The 16,407-nt window shown below is 43.0% G+C and overlaps 1 protein-coding gene across 1 annotated transcript; it reads right to left on the bottom strand.

Annotated features, from left to right (window-relative positions):
* Window positions 1-455: 455 nt before the first annotated feature.
* Window positions 456-15,182, bottom strand: ACAT1 (acetyl-CoA acetyltransferase 1). Its single transcript, XM_032099325.1, has 12 exons — window positions 15,103-15,182; window positions 13,146-13,193; window positions 10,482-10,599; window positions 9,480-9,575; window positions 8,235-8,335; window positions 5,628-5,771; window positions 3,628-3,778; window positions 3,006-3,101; window positions 2,220-2,333; window positions 1,805-1,869; window positions 1,020-1,177; window positions 456-831 (listed from the first exon to the last, which is right to left on the bottom strand). The coding sequence occupies exons 1-12, from the start codon at window positions 15,160-15,162 to the stop codon at window positions 711-713; spliced, it is 1,272 nt and encodes a 423-aa protein (XP_031955216.1). The 5' UTR covers window positions 15,163-15,182; the 3' UTR covers window positions 456-710.
* Between the last annotated feature and the right edge of the window lie 1,225 nt (window positions 15,183-16,407).

The raw sequence follows: 16,407 nt of genomic DNA, 5'->3' as shown, positions 1-16,407 counted from the left end.
AATGTTTTTAAGTCCACTAAGCAGCTTTGCAGATACTGAAGAGACAAGTCCTGTTGGTCAGTTGTTTTTGATGACAGAGTCCAGTATCAAACACTAAGTTCTAATAGCAGTTGTCAGAGGGGCTGGGACAGGCAAGCATAAAAATTGTCTTAAGCATAAAATGCTTAATAGTGATGGTGACATTTAAAAATAATTTGCTGTTTGAGACCTAATGTAGCTCTTGCCTGGAACAGCCATTACCCACCCTAATCTTTCAGCTCAGGCACTCTGGTACTGCTGAAGATGTGAATTATCTGTTCACTTTCGTAGGAAAAAAAGTATCTTCAGTACCAAGCTGCTCTCATACAGCAACGATTTTTAGGAGAAAACAGCACTTTCCAGTAGTAGCACTCCGTGAGTTACCAAGAGAATTCCTTTTCGAGGGCCTTTGAGAAATATGTCAGTGACAGAGGGAGCCATAGTTAACATTCTTTATTGTCAGGTTTCAAGGCAAAATTATAATTTGACTTTGTTTATTTGTACTGTATAAAAACTTGCACTGATGAAGCAGTAAAAGCCCAGCTGTCTGGATCAGTAATCATTGATGCTTTAGGAAATTTTAGAATAGCAGTTACAGAATTCATCCACCGATTGATAAATAGGATGTAACAGCTACCACTCATCATTTTGATCGGAGACCATTTAAGGCTGTGTTTCTGATGCTACTTGGGCTACAGCTTCTGTATCAGTATTGCAGAAGCACCTCCTCCTCCATTGCAGATTCCTGCAAGACCATATTGTCCTTGTTTCAAAGCATTGGCCATGTGAACAACAATTCTTGCTCCAGACATTCTAAATATAAGAAAAAGAAAAGAACATAGCTTAGGTTAAAGGAAATTCTCCCACAAACCAAAACCAATCTCCTACAACCAAATTGATAATAATGATTAAACTCAAATATACTCTTACTTGCTTAAAACTTGTTTACCTAAGCAGACAATGCCTCTGTGCAGAGCAAACCCAGAGCTGATTTTGCTTACCCTATTGGATGTCCAAGGGAGACGGCGCCTCCATTAATATTTACTTTTTGTGGATCAATGCCCAGCATTTTAATATTGGCCAGCACCACAACGCTGAATGCTTCATTGATTTCCCACATTGCAATATCTTCTTTTTTCAGGCCTGTCTCACTTAGAATCTAGAAATAATAAAAAATAATTACTACCGTGAAAAAATTAGGAAACTAATTATAGAAACCATTGGTCTATTTTGACGTCAGTGACTCAGGCTGCCCGTACTCTGATTCACGATTTCACATTTAGGAACCTCTTTGTCAGATGGGAAAAAGCAAAACTGAGGGACTGAAGCACTAACTTGAGTTTTCATCAAAGAAGGAATGGAGAGTAGCCCATGCCAAGGATACATTTCCCTCACACACTAAGATTGCTGCTACAGTAAGTCCATTTAACTGACACAGTACTGCCTCACACCATACACTTCAGTTCCTTTTAGAATGCGTCTATCCTTCTACAACCATATTTATTTTGCCTTTCAGCCATACAAGCTGCAAAGCTTCAAAGTTGTAAACACACTCAAAGTTGCTAAAAGCAGTATAGAACAATATCCTCTTTCAAAAGAGGTGTGAAAAATTTGTTATTCTGAAGATCTGCATACTTGATCCTCTGAAAAAGATCTGTTCTTTGTATTTATGACATTTATAATTTCAGTCCTAATTCAGGAAGACCCACTGAGGGAGAACCAACATTGGAATGCTAGGGAAGTTTCTGGTATTTTTCCCCCAAACCCCACTCAGTTTTATTCTTACCTTGGGAACAGCATATGCAGGTGCAATTGGAAAGTCAACAGGATCGACAGCAGCATCTGCAAAAGCTGAAAAAAAAGAAAAAAAAAATCACAAAAGGTGTTCAAAGACCTTGTGTTTTTACTATACATGATTTTCTTTCATGCAAGCAGCAAACACCGCCAAGATAGAAAAATTTGGAATACCATGGTCCATGAAATAGCTGCATCTAAAATGTAGTGCCCTAAGTATGCCACAGTAACATTTTCAGATTTTTGTTATTATGTATAGAAAATTCATGGTCAGAAGTCTGCTGGTATAACACTTGAAATGTCAAGGACTGTACTGAGAAGATGCAGCCATAATGTCAGGTAAGCAGCCTGAGAGCACACTATGGGAGTATTTTCCAGGACTTTCCGAGAGATAAGAAGGATCATACCCACTATCCGTGCCAATGGTTTGACTTTCAATCTCTTGGCTGCCTCTGTAGTCATCAGCACCAAAGCAGCTGCTCCATCATTCAGGGTACTGGCATTAGCAGCTGTAACTGTTCCTAGAAAAGGTAAACCTCTCTTTAGACAGAAGTGAAAGTGTTATGCAAAGCAGCTCATGTATTTCCTCTTAAGGATTGTTTTTCCCTGAGTTCATTGAACATGAAGTCTCAATCATATGATGATACCTATTGCACTGAGTTAACTAAAAATGGGTTGGGTTTTGGTATCTGATGAAAGAACTGCAGCCACAGGTACTTGTATCCTTATCCCAGGACCAGGTCATGCCTTCTATGGCAGCTGCACTACAGGCATTTTCACAGAATTCCAGCTCGGAAACGGTTGTGAATGAGGGGCAACTTTGAGTTAGCCAGGAAGGTTTATCAATTACAGATTCAGGAAGCAATGGCAACTCTATAAAGCCATTCCAGCTCCCATGGCAACAGGAGCTTACACTTGGCAGAGACCACACCAACAGTGAAACTGAAACCAATCTGTGTCAGTCTTTTTAAGGTAAACATCCCAGACAGAGGTGTTCACTGGTTTAAGGTTCTTGGACCATCTTTTAATCCAAGCCAGTTCATGCTGTTGTGCAGCATGTTTCTTTATCTCAGCAGACATTTAAAAATAAAGGGACTATTGTTGGGCATTCAAGTTCTTGTGAACAGCACTCTTCACCCTGACAAAGCATCCTTGCACTTGGCAGAAAATGAAGTTCTTTTAAAGACATTTACCATTTTCTTTTTGGAAAACAGCTTTCAGCTTTGGAACTTTACTGAAATCAACACGTTTGTATTCTTCATCTTCTTTCACTTCTGTATCTGGCTTTCCTGAAATTCAGATCTGGTTTAGTATTTTGTAGAACAGTTGACTAGATACTGCCTTACACAAATAACTTATTTCAATAAAAATGTGCAAATTCATGTAAAATGTACGTCAAGAAATGTGCTTACGAAAATGGAGAAACAAAACTATTCTTTAATCAAATTTATTCACAGCAAATCCATTTATCCTTCCCAGTGGCTGAACAAAAGGGACAAAGAGCATACCTTTAATGTAAATTAAAACATAGATGTCCTTAAGCCATAACTAAATTCAATAGCTAATCTTTCACTTAGACAAAAAAGAAAGACAATATGGTGTGCAACATTAAAGAAAAATTGAAAAACAAAAACCAGATGACAGGTCACTGACTGCTGCTCACCAGAAAGTCTGCCTAACAGAAAATTCTTAGGTGATCAAAATTAATGTTCCTGAGATTTGCACGTTTAAACAACACAGTTTGCACTGAACACAGACAATGTTACAGCTTTCAATGAGAAACACAATTCCTCTCATCACACCTGTCCACAATACCTTTTTTTGAAATAGTGACAGGCACTATTTCGTTTTTCAGTACTCCTGAGTCCCAGGCTGTTTTGCTCTTGGTGTAAGAGCCTATGGCATAAGTGTCTTGTTCCTCTCGGGAAATAGTGAACTTCTTTGCAGTATTCTCAGCACAGTTGCCCTGGGAGAAAATCAGGCCTGTTAGGTTCAGTATTGCTGAAGATGCAAAGCACAACTACAACTGAAAAAAAACTCAACCAGCAGATTTCCAGAATTGAATATGACTAATATTTGGTGTCCATTTCTGATTTACACAGTCATGAACAAATAGAAACTTTTGGGTTTAAAATATCATCTTCAGATTCAGCAAATGTCTTCTGGATCCAGATTATCGAAGCCATAAAGGAACTTGCCCTTAAGGCTTTTTTTTTTCTTCAGTTAAACTGCATGCAAAAGTAAGTTTAAAGTGCTTAGGGCTGACATCTTCAGAGACTGAAGATCATTATTCAGCCACAGAACCATATGTTCATTTTCCTAGTGTTTTCAGTCCATTATTACCTTGCCTATTCCAAAGATTACAAACACAGGTCAACACAGAGCTTACTTAGCCCTCAGAATCTCTGAAAACTGTAGAAATAAAAAGTATGTATCCCTTTTTTCTAATAACTGGAATGAAATAAGTAGAATGAAACAACCAAATACTTTTATATATAGGCAAATTATGATTGTAATTATACATTCACAACTCATTATCAACGCTGTTTAAATATCCAGTGACAAAATTTAAAAAAAAAAAAAAAAAAATTTAGCCAACTGGAAAGATCTGCCCTTGAAGAGGTTTTGTTCCACCTCCCATTTCATCAGAATACTCAATGAATCACACAAAACCCTTTAGTACTGTGTCCCTCCAGTTTTTCAAACAAGCAAGTTCACTTCTATGTAATTAATGAATTTAAAGTCGTCAAACCTCAAAGCACCAGCAACTTAGGCTATTGCCAAAACACAGACAAGAGTAAGCCCCTAAAGCCATCCGATGGACTTCCTCGTTATGTTCTCACACAGACTGCTAAGGCTTTCTGAACAACCTACAGCAGCTATAAGAAAGAAAAAAGGTTCCAAAATAGTGTCCCAATCTATTAAAACTTGGTGTATGATAACCAGCTCTGAGAGCTTTTCCTCACATAAGGGAACTATCAAAGCCACCATTTAGATTCCTATAAAATACTCACATTCAAAATCCATTTCAGCTGAAACGTGGGAATAAATTTCAACATTCCCACAGAGCTTAAGCACTACAGTGCAAAAAGAATAAATCACACCAAGTGAGGTCTGTATCAAATCTATGGATGACAGTAAATATTCTTCATGACACATTTTCCTGTACCCCAGCAAGAACACTAACTGATTGATCAGTAATGCCCTACAGTTGTGAATTACCCCTGGCAAAGGTCAGAAATACTCATAGGCTGAAAGTAGCTGTTCTCTTTTCAAAGTTTTCTTCCCTGGTGATTGTTCTTGATTATCTCTGCATCAGTTGTTTTCCAAACCCATCCTAGGTTTGCCCTTGTTTGTCCAATTTAAGTCACCCTGTGGATGAGTAAGCACACCAGCTGACTCAAACCTTCCCACAGGAGATACGTACACTGCGGGGGGGAGAAAAGACATGAGCCTGCTGGATCCTACAGAGCAGGTACCCTCAAAGACTCCAAGCACTTTGATTGCTCCCTCCCTCAGATGGAGCAACAGCAATCCATCAGTAGCAGAATTAATTTTTCTCTTAATCCTTGCTTTAGGCTATCCAGACTGCAGAGACAGGTAAATATTAACACACAAATTGCTGTGCTATTTTGGTCTTCTGCCCAGCTCTTCCATTACAGCTACTGCAGGAAACCTGGAAATGGAAGACTTTTTTCCTCCTCATTTCCAGGCTTGCTAGATGAAGCAGTTTCATAACAACTATAAGCAAGCTCTTCAGATCTGCATCAGGTCTATCTATGGTTGATACATTAGCACTGTGCAGGAATCTTTACCATATGGATATGGTTATAAGCATCTGTCAGCCCATCTTTCACTATCAGGTCTTCCAGCTTTACTCCTCCGTAAGGTGTTGCCCCTCTGCTCATCGTGTAGGGAACATTAGACATGCTCTCCATTCCACCAGCAACCATGACATCCTGCCCAAAGGAAACAAGATAAAATCAATGATCATGCAGTGTGTTCTCCATGACCTCTTGGAGGAACAAATACTAGCAAAAGCTTAAGCATGGGTGTTTCATATTCCTGAAGAATCTTAAAGAAAGAGTCAAAAAAACCCTTTAAGCAGTTAAAAAGCAAACAGCAGGAACAAGTGAAGATAGTTAATCCACCCTGGCAGAACAACTGACTTCTGTCTGGTGTGCAGCTTCAGAAAGCTGCCAGACCCATGTTGATCTCTTACACTTTTATATCAAAAGCTTCCAAGATCGAATTAGAAATTTTACTTTTACAGGTTTTTTCTCCTGTAAGTTTCTCATTTTTCTTCTTTATTCCAAGCTCCTTATCCCTTTGAAACAAACAACAGTCAGAATTAATGATACATGAAGAGACAGAGATTTACAAGTACCCGCAGTCTTACATAATACTATTTCATCTTACTATGTAAAAACAGATGTCCTTCTATATGGCTTTATCATCTGAAAAGGCCACAAAAAAAGACAATTATTAATTAATGATTACTTAAATCATTATGGGCATTTGTAAGCTACTGTACTGTTTCAAGCTGAAACAAAGCAAACAGAAAACCTGCAAAGCTACAGGGACTATAAGTATTCCCACTGTTCATCAGGCCGTGGCCCCAAAATCCATAGGATTCCAGGATGTGAAGAATAGACATAGTTGTGTTTAATGGCATATTTGAAATACAGAAAAATGTAAGAAAAATACACACAGCATGAGTCCTTGAGAGTTCAACAGTACTGTCCATATAAAATCACAAACATTTTACACAAAACAGCAGTAAGAAGATCAAAGCTTTTTTGGCTTCTTTAAACTAAGACTTGGAGAAATAGTGACTTGGTTCAGAACAGATTATAAACTAGATCCAGAAACATGACATGAAGTAATAAAGAAGAGAAAGAAGGCTGAAGACAAAACTATTGAAAAGACAGATAAATCGGAAAGGCAGTAGAGATACAGAAGCAGCAGCAGATCAGAGGAACCTGAGTCCCTGGCATTTCACTTCCATAAAGTGAAAGAGATGGAGAGAGAGCCAATGCAACTGTTTAGCTAATGGTCTACACTGACTCAAGCCACAGGGAACCATCACTGACTGTCATACCACGGATACCTCACAGTCCACAGCCAGGAAAAACAAACCAATACCAACCCCCCCATAACTTACAGCTTGAAGAGACTAATAACTGGCTGAGTCTCTGCTTTTGCTGAGACTGGCAGCACAGCTTGTGGGATTAATTCAGCTGAAAACTCCAGTTCTATTCAGAGCTCATGGCCTGTCAAACCAACCAAAGGCACAACCACACTCATGAACTCATTGGATATAAATGACTAAATCCAAATGTAGCTGTTTACAAAGACATGCTGGGCCTGGTTCAAAGTCTGATGACAGGATTTCCACCAACTTCAGCAGGCCCCAGACAAAGTGCTGTTCTCTGCAGGGCAAGGCCAAAGCAATAAAGCAGTTGCTTAACTCCAGTTACACTGTGATTTCCACAGAAGGGACACCAAAACTTAAATATTTTACTTTTGTTCTAAACACACACACAGAAGAATTCCTCACTTAGGAGCCACTTACTTTTTAAGCCAAAAGATATATATAATTGAACTGATGATATTTTCACTTCAGAGACCCAAAGATGCTGCCAAAATGCTTTGGGTATGGAAAATGAAAAAACTAAAATGTCTTTCTTCACATTCACACTTCTCCCACATTCTTTGCTGCACAGCCTTTAATGGCTTACTGAAAATGATGTATTCTCCTCTCCTCCCATCAAGTGATAGAATCTTTCCCATTATACAGAAAACCTTGGAAGAAAGTTGACAGAGATGAACAATTCTCCTTCATCAAGCTCTTTAATGAAAAAGCTTTTACAGCAACAATAAATTCTGCCTCTTCTAAAGCGATAAAAAAGCCTTAAAAATCTTTCGTGTACTTGAAAACAGCATCACTTGGATATGTGTATTTAATTCATTTAAATGTTAAAAGTGTCTGAAAGTCACATCACCCAAAACTACAATATATTACAGACTTTATGTAAGTCTATAAAAATTTCTTCAGCTTTTCAAAACTGAAAGCTTGAAAATTCCCTTAATTATATTTTGGGGGCTAGACTGGCAGGTGGGGTGGGAGTAGAGCAGTAGAGATGATGTAAATACCCCCCAAAAGAACCCACCTTGTTTGTCAGCTCTGAAAAAACATATCTGACAATATTCCAACTATAATATTTTTTTCTGCTTTAAACCAAAACATACTTAAATGACTATAAAATTAGAGTTGCATAAACAAAACAAACCGTTGCTAATTAGCTTTATTATCCCAAGCCAAAACACAATCCCAAATCAAAGAGCACAGTCATTGGTAGGACAAGATCTACAACATTAACTGTGTAGTTTTTCCAAAAAACAGCACAAACTCCACATACCTGACTCCCACACATCAGGCTTTGTGCTGCCATCATGATTGATTTCATTCCTGAAGCACAGACTTTATTGACAGTTGTAGTAGGAGTGGCGATTGGCAGACCTGAGGCAAAGAAGTTGTTTGTACAGCTGTGTTATTGAAAGGGTAGACTTCAGTATTTTCTTGGTGTTTCAGCAACATTTCATATGGCACCAATTTTTATCTAAGCCCAGGATGTTCAACTTGCACTATTTAGCCTCCCAGGGCAATTTATCTACCCTTATCCATAGCTACCATCCTTCTTGGAGACCCCTGTTGTTTCTCCCCTTCCAACAACACACTTGCGATAAGAGGGAAAGCAAGCAAAGAATCAGGAAATGGAAGATCAAGGAAGGGACTCCGGAACAACTCCAGTTCCCAAAATCCTGATCCCTGCCTCTAACCAGCATCCAAGGCTGAAAAAGCATCAATAAGCTGCAGAATTTAGCAACTGGTAACAAGACCAATCCCAGGCAAGGTTGGACAGGGCTCTGAGCAACCTGGTCAAGTGGAAGATGTCCCCGCCCATGGCATGGGGTTGGAACTAGATCTTTAAGGTCACTTCCAACACAAGCCACTCTATAATTCTGTGAAAGAGAAGAGCCATACTCAACACTTTGCCTAACATGGAAGCAGTTCCTTCTACTTCAAAAATGTGCAGGAACAGAGCCAAGAAAGTATACAGTTCTTCCCTGACCCATAGGCTTTTCTAGGAACATGCTACAGTATGGAATCCCATCCCCACAGAGGGAAGAAGAAAATAATTCCTGCACCCCAATAACATTCATGTTACAGCTAACATTACACAGAGGATCCTTCCAGTGTCAGCTCCAGACTCCACAGGAAGATGAGTGTAAAGACACACTCATGTGCTGAAGGAAACTCACTGACTCCTTATGTAGTAACACTTAAGAATAATGATATACTGAAGAAAAAAAGCCCACTTTGTGAAAGATTCAGAGCAGCATCCACCATTAATGTAACATACTGTGGAATTACCAGCCTGGTCTCCAGTACTGCCTTCTCCTGGTTCTGCAAACACTGTAGGCAGTAACGTCCCACTTGCAGGAGTGCAACACAACACCCTTCACCCACCACAGGGGAAAAAAGAATCCACAGACTGTCCTGACAAAAGGCTGCCCACCACTCTGCTTTAACTCACAGCCCAGTAGACTCCAGCTACATAAAGACAGAAAACCTTCAAACCCAGTGTCAAGAGAAGGAATACCTGCACCCAAGACTGCTTGTCTTGCTGGAGCTTGTCCTTGTCCAGCTTGAAGGACATTGCCCATATAGGCCTCTTTCACTTCTTCCGCAGGGATTCCTATAAAACAAAATTCTTTTGATTCAGGAGCCTTTTTACAAAGGTTCCCATTGAAGTTTTCTATCAAATACTAATGAAATTTGCCACATCCAACCCATGTTTTAACAGCACCCAGGCCCCTGTTGGGTGCCTCCCAGATCTCTACCCCCATATTCACGGAGTATGGTAAAGTGGTAACCTGACACAAGAGAATTCTCTGTCACCCTGCAGAGCAAGCTACAGTTATTTCACTGAAATCGACATTTCCAAGTCTCACTGATCACCCAAGAAGCCAAATTTTCACGGACAGTTAAATGAACAAAACTTTTTATGTGCTACAATTATGTCTAAAGACAGTTTTGTTTGTTTAGCAAGGGCAAGCCAAGGCCACAGCAAGCTGCCACCAGAGAGAAAAGGCCTGCTCTCCTACTGCATCTCTTGCAACAGCCCTGGTGTCCAAGTTCTTGTAGTATTAATCCTCCTCTCCCCTAAAAAGACTTTTTTGTTAGATTGAATCCATCAAAAGGCTCACACGGCTGTCCTTCAAGTACATATGCCCACATAAATAAAGGGCAGGTAAAGGCCACTGGTCTTAGCAACAAGTAGCCTTTGCATCAGCTTACTCATGTCATAAAAGCTCACCCTGAAAAAACAATTAGCATGCTCAATCAGATTTGGACTAGCAAAGATATCCCTAGGCAATATTCTGCTCCTAGAAGCAGCACTTAATTCAGATTGAACCAAAGCCTGATAGTCAACTTTACTTAAACAGCATTTGTGGATACACTTAAAAATGCCACAGGAGCAAAAGAACCCAGGACACTGCAGGGTTTTTCATTACCAAGCAATAGAAAAGACACAGACTAATGCTGTTCTGAGCCACTTGAGGGTTTTTTTGTCACAGGAAAGAAAAATGTGTATACATACCTGCTCTGTCAATTGCTCCTTTAATTGCAATGGAACCAAGTTTAGTGGCTGGCAGTGATGAAAGAGATCCTTGGAAAGATCCAATTGGTGTCCTTACGGCACTTGCTATCACCACCTCCTAAGTGCAGAAGAATGGAACAAAAGTCACAATCTCTCTCACAACTGCACACACATACCAGTATTTTTTAAATGTATCCACTGTTATTCTTTCATTGATGTCACAGCTTCTCTTTTACCCTGCAAGCGGCTCCAGAGCACTAAAATCTTTATTAATGCATGCAGCACAAAGAGGAAACATAAGGAGGTCTGTGTGCAGCTGCAGGACTACAACCTTAGGATCACGAGCTGTGGTGAGATGGCTCACATGGCTGGAGTGCTGCCATGCAGGGATAAGGACTCTTCAGGAAGGACAGGTCATTAAGAAAATAAAAGGGGGAAGAGGCTTGCCCTTCATGTGACAGAACAGGTGGAGTACATTGAGCTCAGCCTTGGAATCTATGATGCTTGCAAGAATCTTGAACATCCTGGAGCAAAGGGGGATTGAAGAAAGTTGCTTGATGTTCAAGGATTGCCCCCTCCAAGCTCCAGAGCAGTCCAATCCAACAAGCAGTACGTCAGGTAAAAATGCCAGGATGGACACCAAAACTCATACACTGCTACAGCAGATGGAAATGGGGACAGAGAATCTGGCACACAGTCTGAGCATGCAGGGATGAGGTTATGAAAGCCAAGAGCTGAATCTGGCAACAGGAAGGGCTTCCATGAGCACCTAAGAAGCAAGGAGAATGTGGGCCTGCTGCTGAATAGGGCAGGGGACATGGTGACAAAGAACAATGCTGAACTATTGAATGCCTTCTTTGCCTCAGTCTTCAGTACTAAGACCAGCCTCCAGGAATGCCAGACTCCAGAGACTGGAGGGAGGGTGGAGCAAGGAACATGCACCCTTGGTGGAAGAGGAACAGGTCAGGGCAAACTGGACACACATAAATTCATGGGCCCTGATCAGATGCCCCCATGAGTCCTGTGGGAGCTGGCAGGTGACTTTTTAAGGTCACTCTCAGTAATGCTGGAATGGTCACAGCAACTGTGAGAGGTGCCCAAGAACTGGAGAAAAGCCAAGCATCACTCCTGTCCTCAAGAAGGGTAAGAAAGAGGACCCAGGGAACTACGGGTCAGTCAGCCTCACCTTAATCCCTGGAAAGGTGATGAAACAACTAATCCTGAAAACCATTTACATGAACAAGAAAATCATCAGGAGTCATCAGAATGGATTCACCAAGGGGAAGCCATGCTCAGACCAAGTGCCAGCCTTCCACAGTGAAGTGACTGGTTTGGTAGATGAGGAGAGAACAGACATTGCCTACCTAGACTACAGTGAGGCTTTCACCACTGTCTCCCATAAAATCCTCACACAAGAAGCTAATAAGCAGACAGTAAGGTGGATAGAAAATGGCTGAATGGCCAGGCTGGGGGTGGTGATAGCGGTACAAAGTCTGGTTGGAGGCCAGTTACTGGTGATGTACCCCAGGGATCAATACTGGGTCCAGTCCTGTGTAACATCTTCATTAATGAACTGGATGATGGTGCAGTGCACCCTCAGCAGGTTTGCTGGTGACAACGAACTGGGAGGAGTGGCTGATACACCAGAGGGTCATGCTGCCACACATAGAACTTCAGCAGCTGCACTTCACCATGAATATTAATACTGGAAGGAAGGGTGCAAAGAAGACAGAGCCAAACTCTTTTCAGTGGTGCCCAGTGACAGGACCAGTGGGCACAAATTGACACAAAGGAGTTCCCACTGAACATCAGGAAACACTTCTCCACTGGGAGTGTGACTGAACTCAGGCACAGGTTACCCAGAGTGGTTGTGAAGTCTCCATCCCTGGATATATTCAGAAGCCCAGGTCCCAGCAGAACGTGTCAGCAGTACTTTAAGACATGGTATGACATTCAGCCCTATGCTAGTAGCCCCTCAAAACAAGTTTACTCTTATTTTGCCTCTTAGCTTTAGTGTTACAGCCACACGCACACCTGATAACCCTGTGAGAGTAGTATGAGAACCTGGCACCAAAAGATGCACATGTCAGATCCCTGGCTGCCCCTGACAGCCTCCAGCTGTGTTGGTTCCAGTACAAGCTAAGCACAAAACTTTACAGGGTCTGCTCAGGAGGTTTCTTTTTATTTAGACAGACAGGCAAAGAAAGAAAACACTAGGAAAAAAATAAACAAAGACAAATGATACTTGCTTAAAACTAGGAAGGACTGTCTGTTACTGTAACCCCTTCATCATGATTGACTTCAGTGATAGTAACATATTTGTCCTCATCTTTTATGTTGTAACAGAAAGTTGCAGGATAACACAAATAATTTCAAATGGATCAGTTCATAAGAGCTGTCTTCTCCCATTCTGGGTGAATAGTTACATGAAGCTCACGTCAGCTGACACACTTCTAACTTTGTCCCACACTATCAAACAATTTGCAAATCAAAATAAAAATGGCAATCTGACTTTTATTTCAGATTTTGCAATAAAGTGTGGCTTAGGCACAAGTGACATTGTCTTTAAGGCAGTTTTTTTGTGAGGATTTTCTTAAAAATGTCAGTGATTAACAAACAAATCTAAAACAGCAATTTATTAGGCAGATAGTGCTTCATACTTACATTTAAAGTACGCTGCGATGCATAGCCACGGCCTGTATACTTCAGAGCCTGAAAATAAGAAAGTCCTCAGAATTTCATATCAAGAAAGCAAATGCCATTATGTTTCAGTAATGTACCCATTTTCATAGAAGTTGTTATTTCAAAAATTAGTATCTAAGAAACACTGAAAAAAAAATGAAAAAATCATAACATGCCTTTTAAAAGAAGTGTAGTCTAGTACAGTCCCACCATAACATCTGTGATAAAATGCTTTCTGAAAAATAAACAAATACTCCTTCAAAAACAACACCCAATTCATTTTTTCCAAGTCTGTTATGTACACCTATAACACACGTCTAAGGCAGGAGTGAGTGGTGCTATCTTGAAAAAGTTTACTAGTCCCCTGTCTGCTTCCCTGGACTTTGGTTCATTCATTCCTACCATTAACTCCACTGCTTGTTAAACAGTGGCAGTTTGCATCTACAGCTTCCATTCCTTTGGTGTTTCACGAACAAAAATGAGGATAACTAATTCAGAATGTCACACCAAAGTAGAATAATAAAACAAAACCAAGAAAAAGGGATTATCTGAGCAGTCTAATTCACCAGCCAGTAGCTTCATCTAATTAAGCAGTGCAAAGATACAAAATTACATCTGTATGTATGGTTTCATATGTTAACAGAATGATCTTTCCATTAGTGATTTAAACTACTTTCTTTGGCCATTTCAGCACACTGGAAACTTCTGGCCATTACTGAATCACAGCTAAATAAATGCTAATTAAAAACAACTGCTTAAGGACATCACAAGAACACCATAATTTTTATAAATTAGAGAATGCCTTCTGGTTTTGTATCTGCAACAAGAAAATTTAGTCTGTTTCTCCTCTTAATTTGACAACCTTCAACTAACAAAAAGATTGATATTTTTACTGTTTTGAATTAGTTGTTTGATTTTTGTTTTGTTTAGGTGTTTGGGGATTTTTGTCTGTTTTTCTCCCCAGTTTAAGTTATAATAGCTTGCAGGAAGTTTCAAATTTAACTTCTCCCTGAAAAAGAATGATATCCCTTACAGGGCTTTAATAGCAGTGCTTTCAAGGGTTAGCGTCACAAAAACAAAGCCAAACAAAAAAACCTGCCTAGCAAAATAAATACCTACACTACCAAAAAATACTGTTACAGCAAAAGGCCTGAAATTTAAACTGGACAAACCAGACAATTATTTACCAAGTGCAAACTGGCGCCTGCTAGGAGTGTTCACGCTCTGTCGTCGATTACAGACAAAAAAAAAAAAAAAAAAAAAAAAAAAAAAAGGCAAAGCAAACCCCCACTTCTACATCTGGTAAACCGCAACCTCCAGCTTTGCATATGGCAATTCGGATGCGAGGCACCTGCCCTCCTTTTCTTCCCGGCACAGCTCTCTGCCGCTTGTCGGACGCTGGCGCCGCAGGCAAGGCAGGCACAGCCAGCACCTCCATCCAGCAGGGCTGCCAGGCACACAGGCTTCGTGGGCAGCAGCATCCCACCGCCCAGCTGAGAAACAACACCTACAGGTGCAATTTTATACCTCTGCACTGCTTAATTAGAGGAATCCAATCCGATTCCTGGCCCTACCCCGGCTGGGAAATCCCCACGGCTGCAGCGGGTACCGAAGAGGGCTCGCCAGCCGCGGCACTCCCGGCGCCGGACAGTGGGAAAAGCCGCCCTCAGGATCGCGGATAAAGGTCCCGCCGGGCTTAGTGCGGGGCCCGGGGCTGCGGGGGCAGGAGAGGCCGCCCTTCACCCCCTCCCCGGCCCGGGACCCGCTCCCTCCCCTCGGCTGCCTCCCAGGCCCGGGATTCCCGCAAGACCGAGGGGAGGGGGCGCAGCCGGCCCGCCGCAGGGGCGGTGTGACCTTGGCCGAGCTTTTCCAGACCCGGCGGCGGGGCCGGGGCTGCGCAGGGAAGGAGAAGGGAAGGCCGGGGCCAGGGTCGCCTCACCCGCAGCAGCCCCGCGGCCGGACGCCGCCCGCACAGCATGGCCCCCGCTGCCGCCGCCATGTTCCCGCCAGCGCCCCCGTCACCTTCACCGCCGACCCCGCCCCCTCCCGCTGCCATTGGCCCTGCGGCGCGGGCGGTGCCACAGCCGCCGCTGCCATTGGCTGACGCGGAAGGCGGGTGGCGGCGTCAGCGGGGCCGGGCGGGGGGGGGGGCGCGGTGCTTGAGGGGCCGCTGCTGCCGCGGGACCTCCCCACCCCAGGAACCCGGTTAGGCTGGATATTAGGAGCAATTTCTTCATCGAAGGGGTGATTAGACATTGGAATGAGCTGCCCAGGGAGGCGGTGGAGTCACCGTCCCTGGAGGTGTTTAAAGAAAGAGTGAGCGTGGCACTCAGTGCCATGGTCTGGTTGACATGGTGGTGTTCGGCCACAGGTTGGAGTCGATGATCCCGGAGGTCTTTTCCAGCCTAACTGATTCCGTGGTTCCGCAGCGCCAGGCGAGTTCCTCTCGCCGGCGGTGCTGCCGCTCGGGGGCCAGGCGGGGCGGGGAGAGGGCAGGGGCTGCGGGGGACGGCCCCGGACGCGGGATGCCTGGGATGCCGCGCGGAGAAGCAAAATCGCTGCTAGCGAACCGGAGGGAGACAGCGCGGGCGATCCCTGTGGGAAAAGAACCGGCCCCCGGGGGTGTGTCCTCTCCGCCACCGAGGCTGCGCTCCGCCCCTCCTCGGCCGCCACAGGCTGCGGGTTAAGCTGACCTGAAGCACGGACGTTTAATCTCCACGAGGAGCCTGTATCGGAAACATCCTGTGCACGACAAGGTCGGTGGGGATGAAACTGCCAAGTATTTCTGAGCTGGGACGCTTTGTGTCTGGCGTGCCCTTGTGCTGTAGCTGCGTGCTGTTTTCAGAAGAGCCAACAACTTAATTCCCCTTAAACTCCTTCCTGCCTGGCCATGGCATAAACCCCTAACATCGTTACCTAGAACTCAAACCTGGCCGAGAAGGGTCTCGGCAGCTGCCTTCACAGAACGACTGATGCCAGCTCAACCCCAGCTCAGTCTCAGGATGCCCATCTCAGTTCCACAGATTTTCCTGCACTTTGCTTTCCCCCCCTCAAACTCTCTTGTCTCTGAACCTGGATTTCTAGACGAAGGCCAACACTAAAACTCTACAGCTGTTTGCCAGCCTGACAGTGCCTGTCTTCACCCTGTCTCTCCAACACACACAGAGCTAGGCCAGGAAAAGCCTGGTTCTTTCCCGGTCTCAAGCTTTAGTTCTCAAAGGAACAGGTTTAAAACACAAAGTGA

Source organism: Corvus moneduloides, chromosome 2 (genome assembly GCF_009650955.1).
Source record: "Corvus moneduloides isolate bCorMon1 chromosome 2, bCorMon1.pri, whole genome shotgun sequence".
Lineage (NCBI taxonomy): Eukaryota > Metazoa > Chordata > Aves > Passeriformes > Corvidae > Corvus > Corvus moneduloides.
This window is presented reverse-complemented; position numbering and strand designations above follow the sequence as displayed.